The 26,418-nt window shown below is 46.2% G+C and overlaps 1 protein-coding gene and 1 long non-coding RNA gene across 2 annotated transcripts; one reads left to right on the top strand and one right to left on the bottom strand.

The window, feature by feature from the left end:
- Positions 1–32: 32 nt before the first annotated feature.
- LOC130129757 (E3 ubiquitin-protein ligase RNF31) lies at positions 33–25,539 on the bottom strand. The gene is made up of 24 exons (XM_056299376.1): positions 25,365–25,539; positions 24,857–25,090; positions 23,295–23,441; positions 22,144–22,299; positions 21,844–21,897; positions 21,198–21,351; positions 20,707–20,856; positions 19,329–19,479; positions 17,765–17,919; positions 17,107–17,249; positions 16,059–16,301; positions 14,328–14,669; positions 12,884–13,069; positions 12,374–12,580; positions 9,997–10,170; positions 9,146–9,244; positions 7,802–7,891; positions 7,514–7,628; positions 7,155–7,267; positions 6,363–6,476; positions 4,825–4,873; positions 2,573–2,669; positions 1,729–1,894; positions 33–888 (listed from the first exon to the last, which is right to left on the bottom strand). Exons 2-24 carry the CDS (start codon positions 25,058–25,060, stop codon positions 841–843), a joined length of 3,357 nt encoding a protein of 1,118 aa, XP_056155351.1. The 5' UTR covers positions 25,061–25,090; positions 25,365–25,539; the 3' UTR covers positions 33–840.
- On the top strand, positions 16,320–21,159 carry LOC130129758 (uncharacterized). Its single transcript, XR_008812078.1, has 3 exons — positions 16,320–16,337; positions 20,754–20,882; positions 20,977–21,159. It is a non-coding gene; the product is annotated as an uncharacterized LOC130129758 (long non-coding RNA).
- Positions 25,540–26,418: the final 879 nt, after the last annotated feature.

Raw genomic sequence — 26,418 nt, 5'->3', positions numbered from 1 at the left:
GTCCCCTAACTGGACCAGCGGGCGGGAGGGAGGGAGGGAGGGGTCCTGGCCTGGCGAGGCAGCGGCCCTGGTAAACGGGCCGGTACCGCCTAGTGAGCACGGAAGTGGCGCTTAGACGCAGCCTTGGCCACGGGGTCGCCGGGTCGGTGTGTTGTGATTGGTTCCCAGTCGGGCCGCGCGAGAAGAGACGCTCCCCCGGATGAGGCGTGTATTCGCTGAGGCGGGCTGAACCTTCATAAGCCGTTATAACTGCTGTGGAAACACCCGTTTTATCAGCGACAGCGGACCGAGAGCGGGTCACGGCGCTTCGCCGGCTATAATTAGCCGCAGTAACCCTCGCTCTGGATCCTACGTGACCACGAGCGTGATCCAACTAAGGCAAAAGTGACACCCCACACGCGCGCGCGCGCACGCACACACGCTTTCGTTTTAACTCGTGCGCTTGCAGAGCGCTGCGTTATCAGGAATGACACGCGCTCTACAAAGCAAACGTTGGTCGTTTGAGTGACAGGCTGGAGGAAAAGCAGCGTAACAACACACGTAGACCAGGCTGGCGTCTTTACCAAGGTTCAGTTTATTGACCCCCCCCCACCCCAAAAACACAGCAAAGGAGGCTGATCTGTAACTGTCAATTAACGGAGAGAAGAGCAGAGAGAGCAGCAGACACCAAAATGCCAAATAGGTAAGGCATAGTTCATAATAAACAGATGAATACCTTCAATAAACAGTGATTAAACAGGGATAATTCCGGTTTTAAACATTGATCGAAGTCGAGTCCAAAAAATCAGGGGGGGACTTAATGACGAGAGTTTGTCGCTCAGATCAGTTGAGAAGCCGTCTTCACTTGTTTCGGGGAACCTTCTCTCCGAGCTGAACGTCCATCAATTTCTGACGAAGAGAAAGAGAAACAAAGTGATTTAGTTCACAGCAGATTTCAACCAATCCCTGCAGGGGGGGGGGGTTTGTGTGTGTGTAAAGAATCACGTCATAACTGAAACTTGTTTCTGTCCATATGCAGGTTAAGGCTGGCAGATAGACATAATCACATACCACAACTCAATATTGAATATGTGAAAATATTGGGGAAAGCTATTAGTGCTTTCATAAGATAGTTGAAATGATCATTAGTAACGTGGTTGTGATGACCAGGCAGGTAGAGACATTTATTGTTAATTTCACTATAACAGTTGAATAAGTTGAGAAAATTGTCTTTCTTTGCCGCAATGCAGCCTTTAAAACCAGGGAATGACAAAATTTAAGTTCTGTCACCATATTACCAGAACCAAAAATCACACACCACATCTAGTCTCATATCATGATATCAATATTGCCCATCTCTAACACAGGCTTCTTCAGGGCCAAGCTAACGTGTGTGTGTGTGTGTGTTGGGGGGGGGGTCATTCCATTTCACAACAAACACCAGAAATTGACCCGTGAAACTGCGTTGGGATGTTAGCATATTAGTCCACCCCACCACCCGAGTGCTGATGTGTTCAGACAAACTGACTACCATCTGATTTCTTCATCACAGCCCTGTTTCATGTCCACTCAAGAAAATGCCTTGTGCAACTCTGTCAAGGCTGCTGAGAAAGGCAAGGATTTTCGCAATTTATTTTCACCGTGAAGATTTTCCTGAGAAAAATCCTTTATTATATACTGAACCAGACCTCTGACCTCCCTGCAGATGGTGAACGTGTGTCTGAGCAGAGTATCACTACAGCGACTCACCTTCAGTAGTCGAGTGTGGTAGGTGTTGTCATCCTCGTTCTCCGCTCGCGGGCTCTCCACCTGGTATCTCTCACAGGCCACGGTAAGCTCTACGATAGTGTACAGCGGGGCCGGGTCCAGGGAGTGTCCATTAATGAGACTGACCAGGTACTCCTTGTAGTGCTTCCTGAAAACAGCAAACGGACGATAGGGTCGGATGGGGTCATGCAGGATGGGAAGTGATAGGAAACTTTATTAATTGGTGTCTGGAAATCATGCAGAACCGTGCAGCAGGTAGCAGACTCAAAACCTGTATAAAATAGAGTGTGAGTAAAGATACATTGCAAAATGTACGTCATCTCTATCTGGTAAGGAACTGACTTGGCATCAGAATCCAACTTTGACAATTAGAATGAAAAACTAGGCAAGGGTCATGAGAGACACGGTGCTGTTTAAGACTCAACACCAACTCTCTCACACTTCCCGCCGTTAATCCCAAAGTCAATCAGCCACAGGTAAACGATGTCACTTGGCAGGTGGCTGATGGGTGTCTGCAAATTTCATCAAGTTAGATTCAAGAGTCGTTCATGCCGGTCAGAATAGGTCGCTTTTCCAACACAAATGAAATAAATATGACATGATAAACAACCTTAGGCCTGTCACAACAGTCACAACACAGACCTTTGTAATTGGATTATTTCTAACTCAAACAAAAATCAAAAATCATTTCTGAAGCCAAATTTAAAAACAAAACATATGCCATACTTAACTGCATTTAAGCCTTTTTAGGATCTTGAGCTTATATAATTCTACTGAAGGTATCTTAAGACTTTTTCTCATAGCACGGTCAGTGTTCAACACTCACTCGCAGAGTCCGGCTTGGCCCGGCTGGGTCTGGATCCCGCAGGGGGAGTCATTCTGCTGACCACCTTCATCCTTCTGCTCCATGACCCCGCAGGCATCTGGGACGGGCAGGCAGGCACGTTCAACGCACAGGGAGGGGAATTGCCAAAAGATGAAAAAAACAAACAGGTTATAAGAAGCTGCTTTTCAGAGCAAAATCCAAACATTAAGAAGAATGTGCACAAGAAAAACGTGGAATTGGATAGCAGACTACGGAAAAGTGGGCGACAAAGAGCAAAAACATTTCAACAACATCACTGCTACACGTGAGGAGCCCCCCATTCAGCATTCAATCACTTTTTCATTTTCAATGACTCTCCCATGAGTTCTCCACAAATTTTAGCTGAACCTCAATGACAAAAATAAACTATATGTTGGCGTTTTCACTGAAAATGTGCATTTTAATACTACGTATGATATGAAAGTCAGTCTATATTTCAAATACTGTGTACGAGCCACTCTATACTCAAATACTTTTGCAAGCAATATTTTGTGCTTGTTCGATTTCAGCTAATGACTGTTGAAACTGCACTTGCCCAGCATACTGTCAACAAGATAACCGGCTAACATATGAAAGCTAGCCAACTGAGGCACATATTAGCATACTGTCAACAAGATAACTGGCTAACAGATATGGAAGCTAGCCAGCTGAGGCACATGTTAGCATACTGAGACAAACTGCAGCAAAGCCTTCTGTCTCTGACTGTTGCATGCACACACAACGGAAATGTCAAAGCACTGACGCAATTTTTTTTTCTTTTTTAAACCGGAGACTCAGTCTTTTCTCAGTTGATGCTGCTTCAGTGTACTGGCCTTTCCAGGTTTTTCATGACTGCATGAACCCTGCTCATTTTGAGACTTGAGAGAATGCCTGGATCTACTTAACACATTAAAGTTCAGGTCACCAAGATTAGACCTATTACTTCCTAACTGGTCCCCATTCTTACTTATCATACCTCGGACATACGGCCTCATAACTCTGTGCTATGCTGAAACCCATCATGAGTGATAGAAACAGGAGGAGCAGCCGCTGCCATGCCAGCATCCAGAGCAACAATTTGAAGTCAGGCATGGTTAACTTCCAAGCAAATTAGCGATGATGCGCTGAGGCAGGAACCAGCTGCAGACAGCGATTTCTTCCTGCTCTAACACCTCAGCCACAACCCCGGGGAGGCGACTGAGACTAAACACAATGTCTGAAGTGCAGCATGAAGACCTGCTCAGCCAAGCAACAACTTTCTTGGCAGGGCAAGGTTATTTGCATAGCACGTTTAATACACAAAAAGCAATTCAAAGTGCTTTACAAAAAGCATAAGAAGGCATGGAAACATACAGAAGAAAAGGGATATTTAAAAACAAAAGACAAAACCGGAGAGAAATACAAGCGCATACAGGGAATGAAAAGGTCAAAGTGCAATGATCAAAGAGGGCTGGCAGCGAGCAGCTCTCTGAGTGAATGCTGGCACTCATCAAACTTTGTGGTGTGAGTGCAGGGTTAGCCAATCTATGTAAATTATCCACCAAGTCACATTACTTGTGTGTGCAAAGCATATGTGACAAACAAAACAAATTCCAGTTCAAAATTCAGTAAGCAACAAATAGTAACAGAAGAATTTCCCAAGGGCCACAGTCCCCTGAAAACTCCCCTGTGACACAACAGTGATCAAGTGATCACATGAGTGGTAGGGAATATAAAGGGGAAACTGACTTGAAGCAAGAGGCAGGTTGTTATTTTTTTGTTTTTGGGAGATTTTGAGATGCTCTGCATTCAACCCATCCTAGCTGTGTAGCTAGGAGCAGTGGACAGCTGCAGCACCCGGGGACCAACTCCAGGTCTTTTCCCATTGACTTGGTCAGGGGCACAGACAGGAGTATTAACCCTAACATGCATGTTTCTTTTTGATGGTGGGGAAAACCGGAGCACCCAGAGGAAACCCACCGCAGACACGGGGAGAACATGCAAACTCCACACAGAGGACGAGGTGGGACGACCCCCAAGGTTGGACAATCGCGGGGTTAGAACCCAGGACCTTCTTGCTGTGAGGCGACAGCGCTAACCACTGCGCCACCATGCTGCCTTTTTTTGTTTGTATGACAGGGTGAGGGGGAAAAGCATGTTGGGATATGTTTCAGCGGTCTAAAGGTGACATATGACACTTCCTGACACACAATGAAGTTAAGAATGAGGGAGGGCACAGACTCAGTCGGTCCTACCGTTCTGCGTGCCGTTTGGAGGATCTATGTTGAACTCCACGCCGTTCCTCTGTGGGAAGATTCAAGAGGGACATTGTTTGTTCACATCGGTGCTTTAAACTGCTATTGTTACTCAGAGTGAAATATTGCAACAGGAACTCAAACCTGTGGCTGTTTTTTTTAGTTGTAAAGTGAGTCAAGAACCTGGAAAAGAACTCATTCACATGCTCGGGACTAGTTTGTCCATCTCAGCGGCTTTCAACTCTAGTGAAATCTGCCCATAGTAGCCTCATGCCAACTTAACACATAAAAAATAAGACTAAGTGGCCCCCACATCGCTCACACTGGAGCTGAGTGTTTGGATGGTGCTGTGTGACAAGCAGGTACGAGGTGCTCATAGGAGATGCTGGGTAGCTGTTGCCATGCAAAGAGACATGTCTGACGAGAAAATAAATATTCCTGCTTTCTCTTTACTCTGATTTATCCATCCATTATCTGAACCGCTTATCCTGCTCTCAGGGTCGCGGGGATGCTGGAGCCTATCCCAGCAGTCATTGGGCGGCAGGCGGGGAGACACCCTGGACAGGCCGCAAGACCATGACACAGGGCCCGCCCACACACACACACACACACACACACACACACACACACACTAGGGACAATTTAGTAATGCCGATTCACCTGACCTACCATGTCTTTGGACTGTGGGAGGAAACCGGGGCCCCCGGAGGAAACCCACGCAGACACGGGGAGAACATGCAAACTCCACACAGAGGATGACCCGGGACGACCCCCAAGGTGGGACTACCCCGGGGCTCAAACTCAGGACCTTCTTACTTTGAGGTGACCACGCTAACCACTGCGCTACCGTGCCGCCAATATATAGTATATATACATATGTGTGTGTGTGTGTATGTATGTATGTATGTATGTATGTATATGTATGTGTATATATGTGTGTGTGTGTGTGTGTGTGTAAGTAAAATCTTACCAACACTATTTATTGATTCACTTTCACTTGTTTCTCTTTTTTGATTTGACAAAATACATCTAGTTTTGTTTCTTCTCCAGTCCCACCCCTCCTTCTTTCGTATTGGCTGATAGAACAGGAAGTGACACTCATGAGCTGTGTGCCTTAGCAACAGTTTAAAATGTTCATATCTTTGGAAAGAGAGTGCTCCTCCTCCAAAGTTCAACTTGTGAATTTACATACTTGATACTGTGCTATGTCCCAATGTCTCTGTGATCAGTAGTCCAAATCAAACTCATGGTGTGTGGCAACGGGTAAATAAAACATTTTTGATTGTAACTCTAAATCTGATCACAGGGAGAACCTTTACAACCTAAAGGTGTCCCAACAGCACTAGGAATCCACTCCTTGGTAGATCTGATTTTCAATTTTCAAATCATTTTACACTTTTTAAAAGTTCTGATGTGATTCAAAATATAATATACATAAGTCTATATCGATGTACATCATATATACAGGTCACTTTTAAAATGAAGGCTAAATCAAGACATATCTGGTTTAACCTTCATGATCAGAACAGGCTGTTTACCTGCAGTAGGGCCTGTAGTCTGGGTGGCTCCCAATCCCTGAGATAGAAGAGACAGTCGCGGGGATGATGAGCATGTAGACCTGTGATCTTGCACCGAGCTGTCTTACAAGCCGTCTGGGAAAGAGAGACAGAGAGACACACACGCTTTTGGTCAGGGGCACAGGCAGGAGTATGAACCTTAACATACATGTCTTTTATGGTAGGAGGAAACCGGCGCACCCGGAAGAAGAGAGAGAGAGACCAATGTACACAAAGTTGCAGGAGAGAGGGAGACAGTTTCAGGAGAAATCAGTTGTGACACCCTGAGGACAGTAGCCCCATCTCTCAAAATTCTTTTCTGTCTATCCATCACACAGACTTCATTATGTCTGAATATAGAAGACAATAAAAAGGGTTACAGAAATGAAGAAACTTGATTTAATCCTTTATTGCTTCAGTAAGACCGAGCATGCACTCCACTCTTTTTAGGTACTGGCAGCTCCACTGGAGCAGATGGAGTTTTAGTGCCTTGCTCAAGGTAACTCTGATAGTAGTTACTGATGTAAGAGACTGCGTTTTTTCCCCAGTTGGTCCGAGGATTCAAACCAACCACCTTCCAGTTACAAGAGGGCGGGAGTTTCTTGAAACTATACACTAACCATCATCATTACAGGAAGAAGAAAAAAACGAGGCAAAAAAGAGGAACAATGACAAGAGGAAGAAGAAGAAGATTAAAGCAGTAAAACCATAGCTTATTATCTTTGCCCAGTGAACTTTGACCGATCAGTTTAAGGGGAATAAGCTGGAGCTCACTGTGTGGAAAGGGTTGTTGCAGCCACTGCAGAACTGGTAGCGACACTGGGAGCAGGTGAAGTGCATGCATCCGCCTTTGGTCAGAGCGTACTGGAACCTGCAGTGAGGACAGGCTGAGAAAGAGAAGGAGCGAGACAGACAGAGAGAGAAACAGCGGAACAGAGCAGAGAGATTGAGAAAGAGAGGGGGAGAATATGGTAAAATATGATTATTACTCCACAGAATATCAACATAAAAAATGAGATCACCACAGTTAGCCATGCAGAGAAGATCTGGATAGAAACTGATCTTATCTATAAACGCTGGTGTGTGAGGGAGTTCGGACAGAGCGCTCACAGGTTGCAGGTTAAGTTTCTTACTGATTCCGTTGTCTCTGAGATAACCAGCCAGGCCTTGTCTCTGACACTCCGGGTCATTCTCTCTCTTCCACTGCTGGAACTTCTCACAAGACAGATCCTGGTGCTGGACCTCCCACTGAGCAGAGGAGCAGGTTGTGAGGGAGATTACAATGTAAAAAATAAGAAAGATGTGCCATGTGATTTCTATGTCCCTCTTGGGCCCGACAATTTTTTTTACTGTCAACATTGACCAGCACACATGCATATCTGCACATTAAAATCCCAGCAATGTAAGACTCTCCTACTCACGGGTTTCTTGCACTGAGCACAAAAGCTTTTATGGCAAGATGGACAGGTGACTTTCAGCTGGTCTCCATCGTTGATAAACCCAGAGGTGCACTGGAGCAGACACAGAGTGCATACAGTTTCACAATGTTATTATCCATCCATCCATTATCGGAACCGCTTATCCTGCTCTCAGGGTCGCGGGGATGCTGTAGTCTATCCCAGCAGTCATTGAGCCGCAGACGGGGAGACACCCTGGGCAGGCCATCTAGGGACAATTTAGTACGGCCGATCACCTGACCTACATGTCTTTGGACTGTGGGAGGAAACCGGAGCCCCCGGAGGAAACCCACGCAGACACGGGGAGAACATGCAAACTCCACACAGAGGATGACCCGGGACGACCCACCAAGGTTGGACTACCCTGGGGCTCGAACCCAGGACCTTCTTGCTGTGAGGTGACCGCGCTAACCGCTGCGCCACCGTGCCGCCTGACAATGTTATTATAATACAGTAAAATTCATTTTAAAACTTGGGATTTAAGATCAGTTATTTGGAGGATAAAAGATGAAAAAGTGCTGGGAGACTGACAAACGGGCGAAATCGAAACCGATAACATTAACGCAAGCTGACAGAAGTGCATTTAAATACTGCATTAAAGGTCCCTCTGCCGCACCAGTTAACCGTCTGGAAGAATACCATATTCAGTCATTATACCGCTTTCAGTTATTTATCATTCTCACAGTTGTGAACGTGCACACACCCGCTCCTCCCCCTCCGTCTACCCCCTGATATAAAGACACATTATCTGCCCGACTGTAGTTTCCTGTGTATCTAAAAAGGGAGGCTTTCAGCTTCAGAAAGCCTCCCTGCCATGGAATGCCCTTATTCTCTCTCTCTCTCTCTCTCTCTCTCTCTCTCTCTCTCTCTCTCTCTCTCTCTCTCTCTCTCTCTCTCTCTCTCTCTCTCTCTCTCTCTCTCTCTCTCTCTCTCTCTCTCTCTCTCTCTCTCTCTCTCTCTCTCTCTCTCTCTCTCTCTCTCTCTCTCTCTCTCTCTCAGGAAATAAAGTTAAATGAAATAAATCAAACTAACATAAATTAACCTGACTTAAATCACCCAAAACAAAGTTTAGTAAGTAAGTTGGTTACAAACTAAAATCAACCCACTTGCAGCACCTAACAATACATCAACAGCAATAAACTGACATTTATAACCTGCCGTAAAGCACCCAACACTAAAAAAAAAAAAAAAAAAAAAAAACTGGGTGGAAAATATGAGCTGGGGAGACACAGATTGTGAGAGCTGATGTAACTGACAGGAAAGAGGAAGTCATTTAGGACGGGAATGTTTGAAGAGCAGCAGACTTACATGACAGCACCAGAGGAACTTTGGGTCCTTCATCAGGGCATGCTCCGTCAGCTTCTTGTGGAAGAGTTCGTACACATCCAGCTCCAGACAGTCCCGCAGCTGAACAAATGAAGATGGAAAAACTACAGTTAGATTACTTAAACCATGGACAATAACCTAAATACACACACACACCTCTTCTCCCCCCCCCCCTTTTCTCCCCAAGTGTATCCGGCCAATTACCCCACTCTTCCGAGCCGTCCTGGTCACCGCTCCACCACTCTGCCGATCCAGGGAGGGCTGCAGACTACCACATGCCTCCTCCCATACATGTGGAGTCGCCAGCCGCTTTTTTTCACCCGACAGTGAGGAGTTTCACCAGGGGGACGTAGCGCGTGGGAGGATCATGCTGTTCCCTCCCGGTTCCCCCTCCCCCGCTGAACAGATGCCCCCCGACCGACCAGAGGAGGCGCTTGTGCAGCGACCAGGACACACACCCACGTCCAGCTTCCCACCTGCAGACACAGCCAGTTGTGTCTGTAGGGACGCCCGACCAAGCCGGAGGTAACATGGGGATCCGAACCGACGATCCCCCGTGTTGGTGGGCAACGGAATAGACCGCCAAGCCAACCCGGACACCCCCACCTCTTCTTTCTGACCAAAAAGAGGTTTGGTGGCTACAGATACCACTTAGGGAAAAAACATGTAGGTGAAGCCTCAACAGTCTAAAACACATGACCTGATCAAAGCCACGATCGCAAATTGATGATAGAGCTGCTTGTGTGTGTGTTTGTTTGGGGGGGGGGGGGTACAATTTTGGTTTTTTTTTTGGTGGGCACCCTCCCTCCCTTGTCCCACCTCCCACCACGCACCTGTATATCCAGGGTAGAGAAGTAGCTGTCCAGCTGCTCGGGGTCGTTGATGTCTGGGCCGGAGCAGACAGGACACACCATGTCCCGGATGTGCTTGTCTCTCACAGCAACAGTGAAGTGCTGCCCGAAACACTCATGGCACACGGAGCACTGGCACGAGGTCAGCGACTGCATCTGTTTGGACGGCGAGGAAAAAGAAATCTGACTTGAGCAAGTTTTCTCACTGAATGCTTGAAATCCTAAACTGCTCCACTAAACTGGGACCACTTGCAATAATTGTATTGCATAATTCCCTTTTATTTCCGATAAACTTGCCGCACTATGCTGTGACACATTGGTTTTGGCATCCAGGGGGTCATCGGCAGTTGGCCCACACTACATGTCTCAGGAATCTTGTGCTTGCAAAATAGTAACATCTTGAAAACCACTTATGTTTCTCTTTAGTGTGTGTGCGTGTGCGCGTGTACAAGTGCATGTAGGGGGGAAGCAATGTTCTAGATAAATAAATTTCCTTTTTTCCGCTGTGCTTGTTATTCCAACAAGAGTGTTTACATTCCTCTGGACTTGCATGTCTTGTCGGCCTGACCGGTTTTTGCGTCTTCTTGTGAAGGACTTTAGCAACTATGATTGAGAGGAGTTTCACATACAGTTACTACAATTATTATTACCATCACTAATATCCTGATATTCGTATCATTTCAAGTCAGAAGGGCTGAAACCTTCATAATAATAAGCATGGGTGCAAAAACACTGCAACGCCAAACCTACAGAGGAGAGCTACAAATGCCAAAAACTTATACACATGCTCTTGGACCAAGTAGCATTTCCCACCCATCCATTATCCAAACAGCTTATCCTGCTCTCAGGGTCATGGAGATGCTGGAGCCTATCCCAGCAGTCACTGGTCGGGAGGTGGGGGGGACACTCTGGGCAGGCCGCCAGGCCATCACACAGGGCTGACACACTCACACACAGTCATACCTAGAGGCAATTTCGTATTGCCAATTCACCCGACCTACATTTGTTTGGACTGTGGGAGGAAACTGGAGCCCCCATAGGAAACCCACGCAGACACGGGGAGAACATGCAAACTCCGCACAGAGGACGACCTGGAACGACCCCCAAGGTTGGACAACCCCGGGGCTCGAACCCAGGACCTTCTTGCAGTGAGGCGACCACACTAACCACTGTGCTGCCCCAGAAGTGATCCAAAAGTAAATATCTGAATATATTTTAGCAAGATTTTGACATGGAAATGCTAAACTTCCACAGCGTGCCTGCCCCCCCCCCCCCCCATGTTCTGCAGTGGAGGCTAAAAATACTGTCTATATATTCCTTCTGTAGACAGTTTCTCTGGGCCTGCCCTCCAACGCTCAGCCAAGTGGTAAATGGCATGCACAACAGCTGGCCTGGGTAACACACACACACACACAAAGGATGTCAGTCACGGCGTTGTGTTTTATACTGTGGGAAAGAAAGCCAAGGTGAGACTGCACATGAGCATCACCACGTTTAGTTTTTTGTTTTAAAAAGAGACAGAACCAAAATGTCATGCAATCACATGATTGGTGAGTCAGACCCAGCTTTTCAAATCGCCATGTGTTCGTATGTGTGTGTGTGTGTGTGTGTGTGTGTGTGTGTATGCACCGATGGTAATATTGGTTTTGGTGTCCTTTTTCTAATGACTGCCAAGTATTATTTAATATCCCAAATTTGGTAAAAATTAATCGCGGGGGATGTGGCCTGTAAGATTTTATCTGAGCTCACAACGCCCCATTTCAAAACACGCCTTGTGTCAGCTGATCACAGCGAGGCCGAATGGTGACGATATTAACGAAATCTCCACAGACATCAATTACACTTACACTGTAGTCAGCCAAAGAAAACGGCAGAAACGCCATTTAACTTCCTAAACACCCACTTTGACACTGTAATAAAAGGCATTTGATATCACGATGACCGCTTTAATTGTTATTGAATTGTAAAAACAAACACTGATGTGAAAGAGTCTCATTCAGTTCCACTGTATTTTTAACTTGGGCGGTATTTACGACAAAAAAGGTCCATTCAGCTTTTGAAATACTCAATGTGACACGCTCAGCAGGATACTCAGAAAAAATAAAGGCTGACTCAAATCATATCTAAGTGGTATCACTGCTTTTCACGCTGAGGTAGGACCACCAGCCACACTACCAGCTTGCTGCTATTATTATCATTATTAATAATAATAATACTAATATTAACAACAACAACAACCGGGGGAGGCTATCATTATTGTCATTATTATCAGCAACAGTGGCAACAAGCACAGTTTGTTCTTCCTTTGTGTTTTCGAAGAAAAACCTGAAAAGAGGATTGAACTCGGCCAACGGCCTACCTTGCTGCAAGGGAAGATGCCCAGGCAGCAGGGGCACTCATTGTTGAGGAGGCGCTTGATCAAGTCTCTGTTGTGGGACTCCTTGACCGCCTGCACCACATCCTCCAAGGAGTAGGAGATGTCTGGCTCCTGGAGTAAAGACAGGGCCAGCTCACAACGCCCCCAGCTGGGCAGATCGTACAGTGCCAGCAGACGCCTGCACATTCTCTGAGGTCATGCGAGGACGCCAGGGGAGGGGACATTGAGGAGATGATGTCATGGAAAAAAAAACAAACACAGTTGGTGGGCAAACTTGGGACAAAGGGAAGGCACCCCACCCATGAAACCACACACAGATACACAACCGAAATGTCATGCCAAATTAAAACATGTTGTAGATAAATACTCTCCACTCACACACACACACACACACACACACACACACACACACACACACACACACACACACGCCAAACCACATGATTAATGGTTGCAATGTAAACAGACAGTTTCCTCAAAGCACGGTCCAACCTGTTTGTCAGGGTTGGTAAGATCAAAAGGTGCCTCGGGCTGCTCGCTCCAGATGCGCTGGTGGAAGGGCTCCAGAAGGGGGCGCTGCAGCAAAGACAGCGCTCCTTTCATCTCTCCTCCGCTCTGCCGCAGGGCCTCCTCACACTGGGACACTTCCCGGAAGCCCAGGGACCGCAGCTCCCTCAGCTAAACATACGGGGAAGAAAGACACTCAGCTACCAGATATTTTCCTCTTTCGCAACATCTTTTTCAAATACCAGAGGGTTGAACGAGTTCAGGTGGACACAACGCTTATCGAGAGAAATGATTCGTCACTCATCCAAGAGACTTCGTCAGTCTCAGCTGACTTTTGGTATCCCCATCCTTATAAACAGCACAGCTGCATAGCAACCGAAAACAACGATTGGTTTCATATGCAAATTGCCGTGACCATTAATTAGAATTACAATGGCCGTGTGTACTATTCACAGAGGATTGGGGAATAGTTGCAATCACGGCATTGCAAGATGGCAACAGATGTACTCTTAGACCCCCCCTTGGTTCAAGGATGGTAGTTCCTTCTTCACACAGATGGCTTCCTTGACTCCCCGTTATGCAACCACGGCGTTTATAAGGTTGGGGATACCTGCAGTCAGCTGAGACTGATGAGGTCGATATCACATTATCCAACCGGTGAATGGTCATCTTTTGTCCCAGACAGGTTCAGACTTGTGCATGGCAGGTGAATGAACTGTGAGAGCTTTTTTTTCTTCTTTTTCTTTTTTTTAAAGACAGGAGGCGGAGCTGGAGGTGGCAGAGATGAAGATGCTAAGATTTTCATTGGGAGTGATGAAGAAGGACAGGATTAGTAACGACGATATTAGAGGGACAGCTCAGGTTGGACGGTTTGGAGACAAAGCAAGAAAAGCAAGATTGAGATGGTTTGGACATGTGTGGAGGAGAGATGCTGGGTATATTGGGAGAAGGATGCTGAAGATGGAGCTGCCAGGGAAGAGGAAACGAGGAAGCCAAAGAGGAGGTTTATGGATGTGGTGAGGGAGGACATGCGGGTGGTTGGCGTGACAGAGGAAGACGCAGAGGACATGAAGAAATGGACACAGATGATCCGCTGAACCATTGTGGCAACTCTAACAGGAGCAGCGGAAAGAAGAAGAAGATGATGATGACTCTGGCTTGCCTGTCAAAAATCCATTTAAGTTCTTTTGTTACTTAAATGACTGAAACTAACAGTCATTGATAATTACTATCACAGTATCTTTTTACCATAACGATGCAGCCAAAGTGGAGAATATATTAAAATATTGAGAGAGCATTTAAATTTGAATTTAAATTTTGTCCTGCCTTCTGCCCTATGACTGCTGGGATAGGCTCCAGCATCCCGCAACCCTACATAGGATAAGTGGCTTAGAAAATGGATGGATGGTTGGAAGTTTTGTTCTTCTACCTTGATTTGTCGGTCTCTAAGGAGCTGCTTCACTGCTCTCTCAGTGTCGCCACCTGCTGCCAGCCATGCCTGCTTGGCCTCAGCTCTGGACAGCTGGACACCTTCACCAGCCATGTTAACACTATGCTGGCCTGACGTCCCTCCATCTCTTTCCATGCTGACCTGCGACCCAGAATCCCTTGCAATGTAGTTCAGCTGGACTGAGGCTGCCATGGCGCAGATCTCGTCCAGCAGATGAGGCAGCTCAGATGTCAGCCAATCACATGGGTTGATGTTACTGCCGCCGCAAACACAGAGGGCGGCGTACACTTCCTCTGGGCTGACTCCCTGCTTCTCTGCTTCCTGAAATAGAGGAAAACAGTCAGGGAGGCACAGCCTGATCTTGTAGGATTTCCTGTGCTTATGAATGGTTTGCGTTTGTGTCCTATTTAATTCTGGAAGAATGCTGCAGCGGTCCTCCCTGCAGTGAGAGCCAAGCATTTTTACCACACGCCAAGTAAATGGACTGCATTTATATAACAGTCTTCTACCAACCACTCAAAGTGCTTTACAACACATGTCTCACCCATTCACACACACATTCATACAAAGACAGTGGGGGCTGCCAAGCAAGGTGCCAACCTGCTCATTGGGGGCAGTTAGAAGGTTCAGTGTCTTGCTCAAGGACACTCCGACACGCTCTCCGGAGGAGCTGGGGATCGAACCGGGAACCTTATGATTACTTGACGACCTGCTCTACCTCAAGCCATGCCGCCTTAAATAAACGCTAAGTGTAATAACAAAATAAAAGGTGCTTTAATGTGTACTTTACTTCCTCATCCAAGTTTACCAGGGCTGTAGAAATTACTTCCTATATCTGGAATACATTGTGTGTTCCTCAACATGACATGCAATCACCAAGAAAGACAATTCCCATCCACCTGTATGTCAGGTTAATTGGTCAACTAGTAAAAATAGTAACACACTTGATACATAAATTATACACAAGTGATACAGTCTTCTTACCAGTGTCTCTCTCTTTGTGAGTTCCAGCAGAAATTCTGTGTAAGATGCAGAATAAACATTTGATTTTCCTACATTACAAGGGATGTCCAAAGTAAGAAACCAGGCTTAACTTTAACTGGGCAAAAGTAAGCAACTTCAAGTGAGTTGCATTTCTTGAGCGGGCAACTGTCCAACCTTAATATTATAATGAATTCAAACAGGGGACACACAGAGAGGGAGACAGAGCAGTGGAGGGGCAGGAGAGAAACTTCCAAGTGGGTTCTGATTGTGCACCAGCAGACATAAACATGAGACTCAAGAGGTGACGGGTAGATACTGCTCGACTACCTCTGAGCACACGCTAGGCCACCACATGTCCCAGTCTATGTTCTAAACAATATGAATACAGCTGAAGTACAACAAGTATGAGACTCAATACTGTAAAACAACAGAGAAGCAGTCAATTCAAACAACATGAGGTGGCTTTCACATTTTTGTAGTTTGGCCCAGATTTAATTTAATTTTTGTTGAGTTTGGATTATTTTGACAGGTGTGGAAATTCCATGTTGATTGACGTGTGCAGCTAAAGTAGTAAAACGGTGTGCCTGGTATTGCGCAGTGTGAATTTGTCTGGTGTGACTTTGTGCAGGATGAGACCAATGCAATGTAACGGCATTGTGGACCCTGCTTTGGTCCCTTTTTACAGCGATGTGAAAATGTTTCGTTGTCAGGGAGCAGCAAACCTACTCTGATTTGGTGAACTAGGTTCAGCCCATCCTCCCTCATTATCTTCTGCCTCTTTTGGTGCAGGCTGACCCTGGGTTTGGGCTGAGGCTTCACGGTGGCCTGCAGGGGCTCCTTGATGAGAGACGGCGCCAGGAGGAGAGAGTGGGGAGTGGAGGCCGCAGCGAGGTCTTTACATGGGGAGTTGCACATCTCACACACCGCTGCTGGCTTGGTGTTCACGTAGGTGCAGACCTGACACGTCCACTGTGAGAACAGAGGTGGAAAAAATATGAATATCCTGTAAGATGGAATCAAAATGTGATGAAACGTGTCTGAAAGATCCTTCTTTAACGTTGTCTGTTTTGCTTTTAATGTCCTTTCAAAGAGGCCGTATCATGCTTTTTGGGCTTTCCCTTTCCTTTAGTGTGTTACAAAGCTGGGAGGTGCATGTAAAACATCGGTAGAGTTACAAAGCCCAAAGTCCACGCCAAAGGGAGTTATTCTCTCCAACAGAAAACGCCGCCTAAAACGCCTCATTTGTAGTCCCGTGTTTTCTTCCATTACTTATCTACGTCACTACGTAACATGTTTTCATAATCCCTGCCCAGCGGCTAGTTTGGACCGCCCTCAACACCTCAACATCGGCAAGAGGATGAGGTGGCGCTCACATGGACTGAGCGCTACCCCTCGGCAGGCTTCCGGAAGTTAGCCAGTCGGAAGAAAGCAGTGGACTTTGGAGGGGGGGTGCCTTTAAAAAGACATCTTAAACAAGGTAAAAAGGCGCTTTTCAGACAGAAGATGAACTGAAGGGCTGCATAAAGGGCCAGTATAAGATAAATAAAACATTTTTGAACTGTGACTCGTGCAAAGCTACTCTAATGGAGCCCCAGAATAAAAATATAGAGCTGGAATGAGCATGATATGGCCTCTTTAAACTATTGTGGCACTTTGAGACTTGCTCTTAATGAATTTTAATCATAATTATCACAATTATTATCATCAGCAAAATCATCAAAAGTAAGGGTCAAGAAATAAAAACAACCAATAAACAACAATAGGTAAAATGAACCTCTGATGAAGCGTCTGCCAGTGATGCTGTGTTGGATGGGGCCGGGATGAGAGGGGGGCGGGTGGCCAGGCGGGGGCGCTCACACACCGCACACAGGACACTGCTACCTTGGTTCACAACTGTACAGCTCTTACAGCGCCACTCTGAGGAGGCGGCGAAGGGATGGGCAGAGACATGCAAAGAGAACAAAGACACCTGCCTGGTTTCAACAATTACTCCAAGTGTGTGTGTGTGTGTGTGTGTGAATACTGTATACTTCAAACTCCAATACTGTGTGTGAATACTATATACTGTGAGTAATATATTTCAATATGCTGCAGAGAACTGCTATATGCAGATCTTACCTATTTTCAAGAGTGCTAGCTCTCACTTTTAACATTACAGAAAAAAAAATTTCTCATGCTCTACTTCCTTTACTTAACAGCTAACTATAATATTCTTTGGTACACAAACTGCATTCAAGATCTCTCTCAGGACCAAGAAAGTCTATGTGCGTTGCCCGATCATTTCCTGTAGATTAAATACTTGTGGATTATATACCTGTAGATCATAGACTTCTCTACATTTTCTAAAGCCGTGTAGGAAACCTGAGTGTACCCACCTTGACTGCGCTAGTGCCTTTGGACTTTCTGGAAAACTTTACACTTGGAAATCTAACCTGTGTTAGGGGACGACGGAATTGATGTTGGATCTTCCTGTGTGCTCAGGGCAGCCACCGTGGCGAGGCGAGGTCGTTCACAGGTCACGCAGAGCACAGCCCGAACTTCATTCACTGTTGTGCAGTGACCACACTGCCATGGCAAAAGAGACGGACTAGAAGACCGTAGAGGAAAACCAAAAAGACTTAAAGCTATAATCCTGAAGATACACATTCCATCAAATGTCCTTTCTATACCTTCAGTATTTAAGAGGACAACAGTTATTTTATGAATACCCGAAGCATGGATGCTCGTAAAGTCGGTCATTTTACATTTTACTGTTTGGCAGGACATTCCCAAGAAAAATTATATGGCAACCATGTTTAATGATGGTAGAGGAGAAGCCGACGTTACAGCGTTGGAAACTCTTTCTTTTGGGATGAGGGGGATAGGAAGGGATTCAAAGAGATTTTCCAAGGGAGACTCCAGCCATGTAAACCAGCGGTTTTCCAACAATGTAGAGGGACGACCAAAGAGTACATCAACTAACTTTACTAATTAGCATACATTTAAGTGGTGAGCGAGACCATTTGCAAGATAAAAATTACCACAGCCATCCACCAATCATTCATCATCAGCCACTTCTCCGGGGTCGGGTCGCAGTGGCAGCAAGCTAAGTAGGGCACTCCAGACATCCCTCTCCCCAGCAATGCCCTCCAGCTCCTCCTGGGGGATCCCAAGGTGTTCCCAGGCCAGATTGGACATGTAGTCCCTCCAGTGAGTTCAGGGTCTACTCTGGGGTCTCCTCCCAGTTGGCTGTGCCCGGTAAACCGCCAAAGGAAGGCGTCCAGGAGGCATCCTAATCAGATGCCCGAACCACCTCAACTGGCTCCTTTCGACACGAAGGAGCAGCGGCTCTACTCCGAGCTTCCTCCGGATGTCCGAGCTCCTCACCCTATCTCTAAGGCTGAGTCCAGACACCCTACGGAGGAAACTCATTTCAGCCGCTTGTATCCGCGATCTCACCCTTTCAGTCACTACCCAAACCTCATGACCATAGGTGAGGGTTGGAACGAAGACTGACTGGTAAATTGAGAGCTTTGCCTTCCAGCTCAGCTCCCTCTTCACCACAATGGTCCAGTACAATGTCCACATTACTGCTGATGCTGCACCAATCCACCTGTCAATCTCCCGCTCCAATCTCCCCCTCCATCCTACCCTCACTAGTGGACAAGACCCCGAGCCATCCACCAATCAGCGCCTGGCAATCCTCTCTACTTCCTAAGATTCCTGCCTCTGCTCCATCACTTCACTAACAGCAATGGAGGGCAGCTGTGATGCAACGTACAATAAATAAATCTAACTTGACCGGTTAAAGGACATTGCTAAAAGAAAAGGAAAGTGTTAACGGTAAATCCAAATTTAAACTTTTGCTGTTCCAATGTTGGTCAGTTAAAACAGAGAGTCACACAAAAAAAATAAAATTTGAGGAAGTGAACCTAACAGAAAAAGGTTATCTTCACGCCTCTGTGTATGTGTGTGGGCCTGTTGAGTCTGTTAATAGTAATTTACTTGTTTTCTCACCTGGATGGTTTGTCTGGTCTAAGGGCACTTCTGTTGTGGCCCCTGCGGTCAGGGTGAGAGTGGTACAGCCGGTCACAGTTCAGACACAGTCTCTGAACACAGCTAGAGCACTGGACTTGCACCGAGGCTATACCACAGATGGAGCAGATTTCTACAGGGGAACGAGAGAAATTACAAGTTAAAACGTATTAACAAGTACAAATCATGTTTATTCATTCATTTTCTATGCCTGGCGGCACGGTGGCGCAGTGGTTAGCGCTGTCATCTCACAGCAAGAAGGTCCTGGGTTCGAACCCCGGGGTTGTCCAACCTTGGGGTCATCCCAGGTCATCCTCTGTATGGAGTTTGCATGTTCTCCCCATGTCTGCGTGGGTTTCCTCCGGGTGCTCCGGTTTCCTCCCACAGTCCAAAGACATGTAGGTCAGGTGAATCGGCCGTACTAAATTGTCCCTAGATGTGAATGTGTGTGTGTGGATCTTCCCTGTGATGGACTGGTGGCCTGTACAGGGTGTCTCCCTGCCTGCCGCCCAATGACTGCTGGGACAGGCTCCAGCATCCCCGCGACCCTACTAAGGATAAGCGGCTTGGATAATGGATGGATGGATGGATTTTCTATGCCTCCTTATTCCAATTCAGGGGCACGATGGCCTGAGTCTATTCCAGAAGGCACTGGGATGAAGACAGGAAAAGTTCCCCGACACATTGCCATTTGCCAGTTCAGTGGAGGGTCCACACACCAAATTATTCACGCACCACTCATACCTACGGCCAATTTAGTCTCCAATCCATCCAACATGTATGTCTTGAGGGGACCAGGGCACCCAGAATAAATGGTCACTAACAGAGAGAACATGCAAACTCCACACAGAAAAGACAGGATTAATAATAATAATAATCATTACATTTATATTAAACCAGGATTTAAATGTAGATTAAACCAAGGTAGCTCTTGCTCTGAAGCAAACATGAGAAATACTTAGTGATAACCACTAGACCTGCAATAGCTGATGTTTTTTTCCTGTTTGTGATTTTTTTAGCTTGCTTTTTTCCTAATGTAAAGCACTTTGTGTGGTATTTCATGTATGTATGGTGCTACAAACAAAGTATATCACATATATGAATGGTTTTACCTTGACTCTGCCCAGTATATAGTTTTGAAAATGAGTTGTGGGGTAGACAGCTAAAACCTGGGGAGTGGAGATTCACCTCAAACTCTGACAGTTTGTAATCTCACTTGAGTTTCTGCCAACTCACATCAAACTACCTTGACATCTCTCTTACCACATGACCGATTAGTTGAATTAATTGTGATGTTAATAGCAGCACTAGTAACACATTCACTGTAGTAGCATTGATAGTAATAACTGAGGTGAAATACCCTGTTTGGTTTTCTGTATTCTCTCTCTCTTGTGATTGGCTCTGGAGAGGTGGAGGTGGAAGAGTCCATCACATGGTTCACAGAAAGGAAGATGACCACAAGATGGACAAATCAGTGAGGACACACCGCCACACAGGTTACACTTGCTGACTGGAGGAGGTGACCGTAGAGGCAGGGTGAGAGAGAGAGAGTGAGAAAGAAGAAAGACACTTTGTCATTGTTAGCAAGCATACAAGAAATACATCCACTGCATTTAACCCATATATATAGGAAGTATAAGAGCAGAGGGCAGCTGCATTGCAGCACCCAGGACCAACTCCGGAGAGAGAGAGAGAGAGAATGAAAGAGCCACTGGCTATGTATTTCCACAGCAAGTGTCACATGGAAGGAGAGGTCAACGGAAACTCTACACTGCTCAGAAACCAACATGACAGGTTTGGTGGAGTTCCGGGTAACAGGAAGTCTGATTACAAGGCATTGCAGCAGCTCACCTGTAGTGGAGGTGGGTGGTTTGGAGGGAAGCCCAGGCCCGGGAATTTGAGCAGGCTTACTTGGGGAGGGCGGGGAATGGGGCTTTGTCCCTGTATCTACAGGTTCCTCCCCTGGTGCCAGTGGTATCACAACAGCGTCACTCACCAGCTCGTCCTGAGGAAACCAGCACAACACATAATAAATATTCTTGATGCTGCAGGAGAATGAGCACCTAAGGGAGACAAAATAGTACAGTTCAAAATGCTGTTACTGTCACAAGCTGAGTGATGACATATCTTAAAGAAAATTGCTTTAGACACATCTATTCCCTACAGCACACAGCTAATTCCCTCTATTACCCTCAGCTACACACATTATTTTACTATGCTTTCATGCTGTTGTGTATTTTTATTATTGTTCTTGTACTAATATTGGGCCATTTCTGTGTGCTAGTGTTATATTCTATGATTTTGAATTCCTATGTTTCTTTTGTTCAATAGTTAAGTGACCTTGGGTGTGTTGTAATCATTATTATTACTTTTCAATATTTTTCTGGCTGTTGTGTCACTTTGGAAGCAACACTTCCATTTCCAGCTGGTGTCGCCAACAGAAAGCACCAGGACACAGACACAAATACACATGCACCAGTGAGAAAAGTGCACAAACCTGTTGGACGATCAATGGGATATCTCTGAAGAATTCAGGGTGAGGATGTGTACCCTGAGATAACAAACAAACCAAAAATACACAAGATTAAGCTGGGACTGATATGAAGCACAGCCACTATCCGCACAAACCAGTCTTTCCTGAAGTATGGTCAATAAAGTATGAGACTTTGGTCCTGAGACTCCGGTTGGACCTCTTGGGTCCATCCCAGGATCAGCCTCATAGATAACAGGCATTGTTGTGTGTGTGTGTGTGTGTTTATGTGTGTGTGTTTTTCATTGACTATTGTTAAAATCTCACCTTGATGAGCATGTCCACCTCTGTGCGCAAGGTCATGACCTCTAGGGTCACTGCAGCAACTTTCTCAACATCTGGGTCAGTGATGTCATCTGGGAAACTGAGGCCGTCAAACTGCTGATTACTGTAGCCATAAAGATACAGCACTCCGCGCCCACCCTATGGAAGTCAACAAGGAAGAACCGTTCATCTTGTGGGAATTAAGTGAGTGACCCTATAAGGTTATCGCCATCTGAAAAAGTGGTTGTAAATGGACGACTTGCCCTTTACTCCTTCCTTCCCTTGACAATATATGCAAGTTATTAATTACAGAGAATAATCTGAATGGCACTGTGGAACAATACAGACGACATCACATTTCCTGCCTTTTTTAAACTTTTGCTCATAAAACAGAAGTTGGATTGCGCACATGTACTTTTTTGTAGTCACAATGTTTCACCTACACATTGACACCTGTGTAGATTTTTATGGAGATCAATTTGTTGAAAATACTTAATAAGGCAAATATAATTGAGGTAATTTAGTCAGAGAAAAAGAAAAGAGTAAAGAGAAAAGCATTTGTCTGAGACTGATTTTTTAATTTTTTCTTTCTTTTTTTTTTTTTTTACCAATTTCCCCCTTTTTCTCCCCAATTTATATCTGGCCAATTACCCTGCTCTTTTTGAGCCATCCCGTTTGCTGCTCCACCCCCTCTCTGCCGATCCGGGGACGCCCCGACCGACCAGAGGAGGAGCTAGTGCAGCGACCAGGACAAATACCCACATCCGGCTTCCCACCCGCAGACATGGCCAATTGGGTCTGTAGGGACGCCCGACCAAGCCGGAGGTAACGCGGGGATTCGACCTGGCGATCCCGTGTTGGTAGGCAACGGAATAGACCGCCACGTCACCCGGGCGTCCGTCTGAGACTGATTTTAATTGAGTCAAGGACAAATGCAATTCTCTGCTGTTGGCTAATGAGCAGCTCTACAGGTCATATCTTGAAATAGGTGCTTCAATCAAGGTCATGACAGCAGTGGGAACTGTCTGGAAAGGCACCGGTGTTGATATTCTCTTCAGTATAGCTATAACACCATAATACGACATGAAGCAAGAGGATTGAGGCTTAACAGATGTTAAGAAATGGGTTAGAGACATTCAAGGGTTTATCCTGACCTTTATGGCATCCACAGTGGCCCTGAAGACAGGGTTGTTGTGTTTTACACTGCGCCAGTATCTAGGTCTGGTGGGGGTGGTTAGGTTGCATCCATACTTCTCCAGGATACTGAAGGCCTTGACCAGTCTACCCATCGATTCCAGGACCTGATGTAGGGATGAGTGAGTAATACAACTTGTGCTTAAACAATATAGAAAAAGAGATTACAGAGACAACATATCTGTGCAGGCTCAGTGAGTCAGTTTATGTGTGTGTGGGTATTGGAAGTGTGAGATTTACACAAACACAGGTTGTGACTAATCTGCACCTTGTCCTATATTAGTTGAGAGCAGCCTCTTAGGAACCTGGTTTTAATGTTAAAGGAACAGGAAAGTGGTTGAATGAGAGTTTCTCATTGAAATTATCTCTTGGGCATTTGGTCAGAAAAAAAGTGTGTGTGTCAGTGTGTGTTTGTGTGTAACATTGAAGTGCACGAAAACCAGCGAAAGGCTGACAATGTGTGACATGACAGTTCAAATTGCTTTGGATAATTGATCACCTGTCATATTTAAGTTTCGTTGCAGCATCCTAAATCACAGTCATACCCACAGTGGCGAAACTACCATATATGCAAGTAATGAAGCTGCATTGGGGCCTGCAACAATTTAGGGCCTGCACACATCCCTCTTTATCGAGACACTATCATATGTTCAAAAATGTGCAAAATGTGCCCATGCATAATTATGGACATGCATACTACTGTGTACTACACAATAGAATAGACAAGTTCACACAGCGAAAAGCCCAAAGAGTGCACCTATGATGCAAGTTGAACTTCCTCATTATTTATACACACTTGTGTTTTTTGTTTATAAGGCCTATGCACAGATATGAATAATGTTGTCTATGTGTGGGTGCGCCGTCACCGAAAATGTTTTCATCTGTTACGGTGCTCTGACACCAGATTTTGTTAAGTAGGCCAGTCTATCACTATCTTGGCCTTGCTATTATCACTCCTCTTCTATAGCACGGTGGTCTCCTAGTAATCATTTCATTTAGGTGTCAACTGTTCAATGCATTTCGCTGCTGCTGGTTGTTTTAAAGCTACGTGCATTCCCTTCTTTCATTCTCTACTGACATGACGTTATGTTATGTCTGATTGTGTATCTTGCATTGGGGCCCAGCGTTGACTGCTACGTACCCACACCCTGTACTCCCATATACCTCGTCACCCCTGCGGAATTAACACTCTACCAGGATTCTTCTTGTTTTAAAACATTCAAATGACCTACATCAGCCACTTATCCGACCAGTGTGGATATTTCAACAAAAAAAAAAGTAGATTTTTCAATATTTTCCATTCCTCAATACACGAAACTTGATCAGCCACCTGTCTGTACTACTCTCGTTCTTGCTCTTGCATGATGCACCGTGTTGCTCACAAAACAATATCCATTTCGGAGCTTAATTCAAGCTGGAATGTTAGTGAAGTTCAAGCGAGCTGTGGAAAAAAAAAAAGGAAAAAATATGTACAGGAAGCATCACCTGTACGTCAAGTGCGAGTGGAGAGGGACGCTTTTACCTCCTGTCTGTTTTGGCTGACCACATTGTCTCTCAGCATGGCTTCTGCAGGGATGTGGAGGTACTTGTCCGAGAGGGCCAGGGGGATGTTGGCCATGGTCTGGATCTCAGACTTGACATCCTGGGCAGATCCTGAGGAGGACAGGTAGGACACGGCTCTCCTTCTCTCCTCCTCCAGCTTGGCGGCCGACGGACTGCTGCTCATATCTGTGCCAGTCTGACGACGACAAGCCACCTGTATACCAGACACAGCAAAGGGAGGATGATATGCAACCTTAATGTATCGAGATAAGCTGATTTAGCGTTAGCTAGCTAACACAGGACGGGAACGGTCCACCAAGCAAGCCGGGTTAAGGGACGGGTCAGGCGGCGCTGGTTGACGCAGCGCGGCGTAACCTGAACTGGTAAACTAGCTGAGCTAGCGGCTAAACGGACAACAAGAGCGCCCAGGGCTGAAACCGAAACGAGCTGCCAAGTTTGGGGAGAGAAACATAAACGACGCGACTTACTTCCAGATCTCTTCTCGATATCGACCCACCCCGTCGTCCCCGTCCCCGTCCCCGTCCCCCGGCGAAGCCGCCGCGTTAAGCGACGCGGTCAGGTCTAAAGGTGAGCCGACAGCTCACTCCCACAGGTTCATCTCGGGCACAGGGAACGCGCGATTAAGGCGAGCCGGTGCGGCTAGCGCTAGCCTTAGCCACAGATTGAGCTCGAGTTGCTGTCACTTAACGTTTAAGGAAGAGGGGGGGGGGTCTGAGATGACGTCACACAAAGGGGCGGTCTGCGTTAGGAGGGGCGTCGACGCACAGCGCGCGCCAGTCGCGAGCGTTTCTAGAGTTTTTCATTTCTAATGTGAACTAGTAATAAGACACGTTAGCCCCCTAGCTAGCCGGTCTTATGTTAGCCCCCTAGCTAACGGGTCTGACCCTTTAGCCGAGCGGTTAGTGATGTCGCCTTGCGGTGCAGTACACCTCGTATTGAATCCCGCACCGGGCAACAAAACAACCGGTTACACTAATAATTCACAATTCAGCTATAGAGCGCACTTAAAGTATCGTTTTAACCTACTTGTGATCTTTTTTCTCCCCCAACCAGAAACTGATTAAATTCTGTCCGCTTGGATTTGCTTAAGGTTAGCTGAAGTTTCTTCTGAGGTAGAGGTCGTCTGTCTGCTGAAAATGTCATCAGGATGACCCCAGAGCCAACGAGACACGCCATATCCCGGGTTGATGACATAAACCCTGCTTCGAACTGTTCCTGACAGTCAGTCAGAACTATAGTGACAAACGTGACCAACTTGGAGGGGAGACGTGTTTACAAAGACAACTGGAAGGAGGTAGACTGGACAGAGGTCCAAGCACACGTGGGTCTCTTGAGTTTGTCTGGTGTGTACAGATCCAGAAATGAATCTAGCACCAGCTTATGGGGGGCAGAGTCTGGTCGGGCAATTTTTTGTGCCACTATGTCACTCCAGAGTCCAGACATTTCACGGGTTGTCACAGGTGATTCACTTCGACAACCGTGATACAAGACGAGGCCGCCATCAACAAGACAAGCTGGCAG

Source organism: Lampris incognitus, chromosome 19 (genome assembly GCF_029633865.1).
Source record: "Lampris incognitus isolate fLamInc1 chromosome 19, fLamInc1.hap2, whole genome shotgun sequence".
In the NCBI taxonomy this organism is placed as follows: Eukaryota; Metazoa; Chordata; class Actinopteri; order Lampriformes; family Lampridae; genus Lampris; species Lampris incognitus.
This window is presented reverse-complemented; position numbering and strand designations above follow the sequence as displayed.

Excerpts from the sequence above, each read along its gene's own strand:
- LOC130129757 (XM_056299376.1), bottom strand. The coding sequence starts at position 25,060 with ATGAGCAGCAGTCCGTCGGCCGCCAAGCTGGAGGAGGAGAGAAGGAGA. Across the intron at positions 16,302-17,106 it reads TGGCAGACGCTTCATCAGAG|TGGACGTGTCAGGTCTGCAC; the intron begins GTTCATTTTACC and ends CTGTTCTCACAG. Across the intron at positions 6,477-7,154 it reads GCAACAACCCTTTCCACACA|ACGGCTTGTAAGACAGCTCG; the intron begins GTGAGCTCCAGC and ends TCTCTTTCCCAG.